Source organism: Penaeus japonicus, unplaced genomic scaffold (assembly GCF_977035675.1).
Source record: "Penaeus japonicus unplaced genomic scaffold, GWHDUDI00000001_assembly GWHDUDI00000036, whole genome shotgun sequence".
Classification (NCBI taxonomy): domain Eukaryota; kingdom Metazoa; phylum Arthropoda; class Malacostraca; order Decapoda; family Penaeidae; genus Penaeus; species Penaeus japonicus.
Genome location: NW_028234438.1, coordinates 13,770,537 through 13,778,532, shown reverse-complemented (window position 1 = coordinate 13,778,532; position 7,996 = coordinate 13,770,537). Strand labels below are relative to the sequence as shown.

The window sequence follows — 7,996 nt, the reverse complement described above, 5'->3', positions numbered from 1 at the left end:
TTATGATAATAATAACAATGTAAGAAAATAAAGATGACCATTATAACTATCATGATAATTAAAATGGTACAATAATTACTTCGAAGAGGTGTTTTAATATTTATATTGTTTATTCATATACTTGGTAAATATTCTACCCATTCAAAATGAGTGCAATCTCAGCCTTCACGTCAAAGAGTAAGTACTGGAGTATAACTTCCTTGCATCGTCAAGCTATGCAAGTGTTCTCTCCGAGTCAAAATTTTCACACTAAAAAGTTGAAAGGGTGGTAGTATCAAGACTGCCTTTTTAATTCAAATGTTAAGAAAGGTTGGCAGAAATAATAGCAGATATGGACTACAGTCGGACATAGTACAAAAGCACTGGGACGGGTGATAAACTAATCAGCTCATAGTTACTTGACCTTACCAGCCAACCAGCGGACAGAATGGGCCGTATACTCCCTCTCCTAACCCCACTCTCATTTTGTTTTACCGTGGCAAAGATGCACTTGACAGACTGAGAATGATTCATGACAGGTTGACAGGATGGTGATGCTCATCATTTGATAACCAACAGGTTGGTGATATACGGCAGGGTGGCCTCTGATTTGTGATACATTAAAGCACATCATTCCCGTTTCCTCGGATTCTTGTAAGTATTGCTTGCCTTCTTTAAATGTAAGGTTGGGGAATGAACTGGTCTATTATTTAAACAGGATATCCAAACAAGGTGATTGTGATCCAAATGGAACAAGTGTTTTTATTTGCTATGAGAGTGACTACAATTTTTCATGAAAAACATTAATTATATTACGGATTCATCACTCATTGTACAGATTAAAAACAAACTAAGTACTTAGAAAAAATACATACTTCTCTGCCACTTGTTTAAGATTACACAGTAAATTTTGGACACACTATATAAACTTCAAAGATAATAAGATAAACTGTTTATAACACCTTAAAACAGAGTAAATAGCAACCTAGTTATAACAACTATGGCCATGTCTAGACATGCAGTGAGCTGGTGCGAGCAGGCTGAAGCAGAAGTTTTGCAACATTGTAATCTATGGATGGGTTGGCCTGGATGAGCATGGGCCAAAACAGATCAAGTCGATGATTAAATATTCTTGCTCGAGCCACACAGTTTAAGTATTCACTCTGTGATGACATAAAAATTGAATAATAATCATAATAATAAAAAATCCATTAACTCATACAAAAATTAATCCAGCAAGGACACTCAAATGAACCAGCTCTCTTCTGCTCCTGCCTGCTTGTCCCTGCTTGCTGCTAGTTTGGATACGGCTTATTTTTTAAAAATTTCCCACACAAATAATCAAAGACATGGATACCAAAATAATGACTGCCAAGGCTTAACCTAATCCCGACGGGCCAGCGATAAGTGGAAACCCTCTACGTCTGGCCTATGCAATATTGCAACGGGAACGTTAAACTGGTGTGTCGCCCCCGTCATTTGGCATTTAGCTGTGTCACATGGGTGTGACGCACCATCGCCAAAGGGTTAATAAAGAAAAAGAAAATTTCATTCTTATTATCTCGACATCTTTTTAAAATCTACTATAAGAATCTCAAACAGTGTATTTTAAATAAATTAAAAATGGGCCTTGGAAATTTAAGATATGTGTATCTAATCTGGTGTATATAATCTGGTACTTATTATGAAATATTGGCGAGGATCTACACATCAAAATATCTATACAGTATCATGAAGACTGATCATTTGATATAGAAATTGTAATGAATTCATATACTGTGCATCAACATTTTTGGCAAGATTAAGTCATGTTTATGAGTAATTTCATTACTTTCAGACTTCAATGTTTTATAAAAATTAAATAGCTGTCTACTACAATATTCTATGAAAAGATAAGAGCACTTCACCTTTCTTGAGAATTATTATTCAGGTAGTGTAAATATATGCATATATATGCATATATATATATATATATATATATATATATATATATATATATATATATATATATATATATATTATATATATTAATATATATATATATATATTATATATATATATATATATATATATATATATATATATATATATATATATATATATAATATATATATATATATATATATATATATATATATATATATATATATATATATATATATATATATATATATATATATATATATATATAATATATATATATATATATTTCTTCTTAGTACATATTCATAATTCTGAACTGATACATGAAGATATTAAAGTATTTCATAGACAATATTTTTATGATTGCTTTCTTTACTATTATATAAATAAAATCTCATTCTGCCTCAATGAAGAAAGGTAAGTATATAGGCACTCTCTCTGAAATAATTCTGAAAAATCTACTTAAAATCTGGCATTTCTACTTTGATTTACAGGTTTAATATTAAAGTCAAGATTTCTAACAGTATAAACATCTCAAGACTAAAATATCTGTTCTAAGTTTTTATATAACATAAAAAAAAAAAAAAATTGGAAGATCGACTCAATACAAACACTTCATATACGGAGGAGTCTTATCTCAATATGCACCACACTCTTAAACAAAAGCATTGTGATAAAATCCCTGAATATATATGATTATTTCAAGACCACAAACGTATATAACCACTCCCTAGACATCATAACTCGCTCCGACTTGGGTCTCATCGAGGAAGAAGTTGACGAGGCCCTGTGCGGACTCGTCGGAGAGCCATGTCAGGCTGTAGAGAGAGGCCTGCAGGATGCCGATGATGGCTCCTCCCACTACGTCGAGGATGTGGTGTCGGTGGAGAAGGACGCGGGAGATGGACACTGCTGCTCCCCAAGCCGCCAAAACAGGAGAGAACCAGAAAAACAGGTCATACTGGAAGAGACATAAGACATTAACATCTGGAGAGTTTGTTGTCAGGTAATAACAAGGCATTCCCCCTAATGGGTTTACTTCTATGATTTGGTTTATACTATTTATGTGTGAATCTGTAAACAAATAAATTATCAGAAAATTATATTCTCAAAACATAAATAGTAAACAGATAGTCCCCAAACTTGATTTATCAATTTCTGTTTATAGCCTTTAATCTTCCTCCAGGTAGTAGATGCGAGTCATGAATAAGTTAAAGGAAAAAATATTCTCTAGCTCTACTGTGCAGGAAAAGAATCTGTGAAGAATTATTATCTAATAATAGATCAAATGTTACATTTCAAAGTACAGAATTTTCAATGTACCCCTTTACTGGAAATCATGACTGAAAATAGCTTTAATTCTGGTTGACAATAATGTCACCCTCAGCAGAAGAAATATGATACACAACAACTTTACTAAAAGACCACATCTGAAGGAGAAACTCTGGAGATTTTGAAACTCATTATGTGTATTTAATGTTACAAATCAAAATACAATCCTTTTTATGTCTATTGATGATATAAACATTATATCGCACAGTGCATAAAAAAAATGATAAATACTTAACAAATAAAGAAACTTATTATATATTCTGTAATAATGAAGTTGACCAAGGGAAATGTCTGTTATAGAACAACAATGTTGGAGTGAAATGAAAATGTCTGGCTGAAATGTACAAGAGCAGAATCCTTCAAAGTTCACCTATCTGCACACTTAGTTCATGTTTTACATAGTTATGCATGTATATACTCATTGCACTTGTATATGTATAGACACATTATATTTGATTTGTCAAAAAAATGTAGAAAAAAAAAAAAAAAATACAAAAAAAGTTTCTCAGTATCCTGGAGAATCTGGAGGGTAAAAGGTGCTCCAAGAGATTCAGTGCAGCATCATGCCGGGAGAGATCTTGCATGTGGAGGTTGTGTGTGCTTGTTACCTTCACAGCGGGACAGCATTGAGCAAATGGGATAACAAAGGGTAATATTGCAAAGGGCAAAAATGAATACATGTTAAAATTACAAATGAGACAACATAACCTACCCTTTAATTAATCACCAACTCTTTGACATCTTGTATCATTAACATCATTTAGTTCAAGTGCAGAATTTCCCAGGCCAATCTGCCAGGTGTCATCAATGGCAGCAACAGCATACGTTTTGCCCCCCTTTACTCAAAAAGCAGTATCCTCGTAACCAAGACAGTCTGACTTACCTTCAAAGGTAAGAGGAGGCTCAGCATGACCGCTCTTGTGCAGTGTCCTGATGGAAACGAGAATTTGTCCACCAAGAACGAACCAATCATCTCATCGTTTTGGTTTCTTGTTGGCCGTCGCCGTCTGGCAATGGCCTTGATCACAGCCACAACGACGATGTCAAAGATGAGAACTAAAAGGAGAGAGAGGGTTCGGTCAAAAGGATCATGTGAATAAACAAATTTGTTCATGAACTTGTTACAGTAATAAACGTCCAAATCTTATAAATATATACACTGCCTATTTTTGTAAAATTCATGTGAAAATATGCTGATTACCTCTAATTCAACAATCTGATTTAACTGGTGGTTTTTGAATCCTTAAACAGGTGACTTACCAATACCATAACACATCATATGAAAAAAGATACTGAACTAGAATCGGACTCCTAAATATACCCAAATCAAAGGGACATTCTCTAAGAATTTCATATCATTGATAATAAATCCACAGGCACCAGAGATGGAGCTAGATTTCAATTGCAGGTCAAGAACAAGGACAGAGAGAATAGGAATACTCTCATTACATGATGCTGTAATGAGAGTATATTTCATTTAAAGATTAGAGAAATCATAGTAGTAGCAGCAATAATAAATAGAGAAATGAAAAATAGACAATTATGATAGTAATCATAATGATAACAATGCAACTACTACTACTACTGCTACTACTCTTACTAATGATAATAATAACAACCATCCTGACAATAATGCTGTTACTACTACTTCTAATGTTACTATACAAATAATGATGATGACAATGATGATAACAATGTCAATAATAACAAAGATGAGGTAAAGAAAAAGATGGATGAAAATGAGGATAATTACAAAGAAAGGAGGTTGAAATAAAGATGTGAAGAAATCATATAAAACTACAAAAATCAATATTCAATTTAAAACCACTTACCAAGGAAAATATTGACCATAAGATTGCGAAACGGAGAACTGTCAAGAAGGAAAATAAACGTGGCTGTCACTATTAACCAAGGGATACCATGACAAGATATCTGGAAAAAAAAGAAAATCAGATTGATTATGAATATCTAAGAGAGAGAGAGAGAGAGAGAGAGAGAGAGAGAGAGAGAGAGAGAGAGAGAGAGAGAGAGAGAGAGAGAGAGAGAGAGAGAGAGAGAGAGAGAGAGAGAGAGAGAGAGAGAGAGAGGAAGAGAGAGAGAGAGAGAGAGAGAGAGAGAGAGAGAGAGAGAGAGAGAGAGAGAGAGAGAGAGAGAGAGAGAAAAGAGAAAAGAGAAAAGAGAAAAGAGAAAAGAAAAGAGAAAAGAGAAAAGAGAAAAGAGAAAAGAAAAGAGAAAACAAAAGAGAAAAGAGAAAAGAAAAGAGAAAAGAAAAGAGAAAAGAGAAAAGAGAAAAGAGAAAAGAGAAAAGAGAAAAGAGAAAAGAGAAAAGAGAAAAGAGAAAAGAGAAAAGAGAAAAGAGAAAAGAGAAAAGAGAAAAGAGAAAAGAGAAAAGAGAAAAGAGAAAAGAGAAAAGAGAAAAGAGAAAAGAGAAAAGAGAAAAGAGAAAAAGAAAAAGAAAAAGAAAAAGAAAAAGAAAAGAAAAAGAAAAAAAGAAAAGAGAAAAGAGAAAAGAGAAAAGAGAAAAGAGAAAAGAGAAAGAGAAAAAGAAAAAGAAAAAGAAAAAGAAAAAAAGAGAAAAAGAGAAAAAGAAAAAGAGAAAAAGAGAATAAGAGAAAAAGAGAAAGAGAGAAAAAGAGAAAGAGAGAAAAAGAGAAAGAGAAAAAAAGAGAAAGAGAAAAAGAGAGAGCAAAAGAAAGAGAGATAGAGAAAGAGTAAGTGTGCTTAATCAAAATTGAATATGAATGCAAGTTGACAATTTTCTCTAACTTAGAGAGAGGGAAAATTTAACAAACATTCTAAACTGACAATTTCAAGAACAAGCTAAACATGTGAAGTGAAAAGCCAAAAAAAGGTGAATTATACATTAACTTACGATTAAAAGGAAGTATCTGAATCCATTAATATATCATAATGAGCCAATGCATGATGTAAACCTAATTATCAGATTTCATTGGATGCATGATGAACTGAATGGAATAAAACTAAAATTAATTAAGTGGGAGAATAATGCAAGGAGTATAGGATACAAAGAAATGAAATAAAGTTATCCATATAATGTAAAATGATTTCTCTTTACTATTAACCCATTGCGTACGGGTGTCATGACATACATGACGTAGGACCTTTGGCCTGACGACGGGCGTCATGACGTACATGACGTTCGGGGATTTTGGAATACTATGCTATTTTATTGTACTATGAAAAAGGAATGAGTGATGATGGCTACTACAGTCATAATTACTATAATTACCGTAATATAGTGCTAGCTTAACGTCCAAAACCTAGATGGCACCATTTTTTCCTAGCACCAGCAGGAGAGAGAGCCTTGAATGGCACCCATCCACGGTCTCTAGCAAGCACCGTCTGTATAGAGCGATGGCACACACTAAGTTGATGAACCCTTGCTCTAAAGTACCGCCGATGAAAGATGTGCAGGAAAAACGAGAAGAGGAAGGTGACTCAATCCATACCCAGTGTCTAAAATGTGCTCCTGTGCCAATATGGATGCCTTTCACTGTGGCACTCACAGTCACAAGCACAGGTTTCATTCCTCTTCCCTACCTCTTCTTGTTATCTTTACTGTAGTGGGTTATATGTTTCGTATTCGTTCATGACAGCACAAAAATACGAAAAAATAAAGTTGCCTTTTGTCCTCCCATAAAACAGCAATACTTCTATCACATTGAGTATAAAGAAAATAATGAGCTAATATGGATAATATACTACAATTTTAGTCTACTGCAGCACTGACAGAGCCTGTCACATGGCACATATAAGTCTCTAAACTCAATAAAACACACAAAAAAATAAAACAAAAAACGATCTAGTTTTACAATGAATGACTGAAAGAAAGTGGGATGATTCAAATTATATTGCTTCAAGTGGTCTCTCTCTAAAATAAAACCTATCCTGGAGGCTGGGCAAGCAAATTTATCTCCGTCTGCAATGGGTTAATGTAATCAATATATAATAATAAAAATCTGCTTATCATTTGTCCTCCAGAAAACTATGTCATCATTAAAAATCATATAAAATAGAAAGAAAGAAAAAGAGTACATGAGGAAAAAAAGAAAAATAGAGAAGAAGAAGATGATTATGAAGAAAGAAAAGACGATCAAGAAGCAGGGAGAAAAAAAGAAAAAAAGAAAAAAAGAAAGAAAAGAAGAAAAAAAACAGAAAGAAAAAAAAAAGAAAAAAAAGAAGAAGATCCAGAATAAACAGAAGAAAAACCTACCTCAAGACCTTTAAAAGTGCTATTGAACTTGCTCAGCGGCCCATATTTTTGGTCAAACGCCTTCACCGCTTTGTCCGTCATCTTGATGTCCCATTCTAGCGCCTTCTTAAGAGGTCCCGGTACCACTCTTTTCTCTCCCATCGTTCCTGTTTCTTTGAAGGAAAATGATGAGGGTTATGATAATGGTATTCAGGAGCTCAATAAAGGTGATGATGATAATATTATTAAAATAACAATAACAGCAATAACAATAATAATAAGCTATAATGAAACCAACACCAGCTGCAACAACACATAATAATAATAATAATAATAATAATAATAATAATAATAATAATATTATTATTATTATTACAAGAAGAGCATTAAATCAAGGTATGTTGACTTTGTCTTTCTCCTTTATTTCTGGGAAAAAATGAAAAATTGTGATAATATTCCAAAAGAAGACATACAAAAAAATTTTTTAGTCTTCATATATATCTCCCCTTTCCTTCTCTCTGTGTTGCAGCTGCGACTGCTTATCAGTGT

General features: G+C 33.1%; 1 protein-coding gene across 1 annotated transcript in view; it reads right to left on the bottom strand.

Moving 5' to 3' along the window:
* Nucleotides 1-715: 715 nt before the first annotated feature.
* LOC122262007 (polyisoprenoid diphosphate/phosphate phosphohydrolase PLPP6) overlaps nt 716-7,996 on the bottom strand; it is an 8,728-nt gene continuing 1,447 nt past the window's right edge. Inside the window, exons 2-5 of the mRNA XM_043029890.2 lie at nt 7,469-7,620; nt 5,067-5,166; nt 4,118-4,290; nt 716-2,863 (exon numbers count right to left, since the gene is read on the bottom strand). Of these exons, the coding sequence (XP_042885824.2) occupies nt 2,633-2,863; nt 4,118-4,290; nt 5,067-5,166; nt 7,469-7,609 (645 nt within the window). The 5' untranslated portion in view covers nt 7,610-7,620 and the 3' untranslated portion in view covers nt 716-2,632. The remainder of the gene's footprint in view (nt 2,864-4,117; nt 4,291-5,066; nt 5,167-7,468; nt 7,621-7,996) is intronic.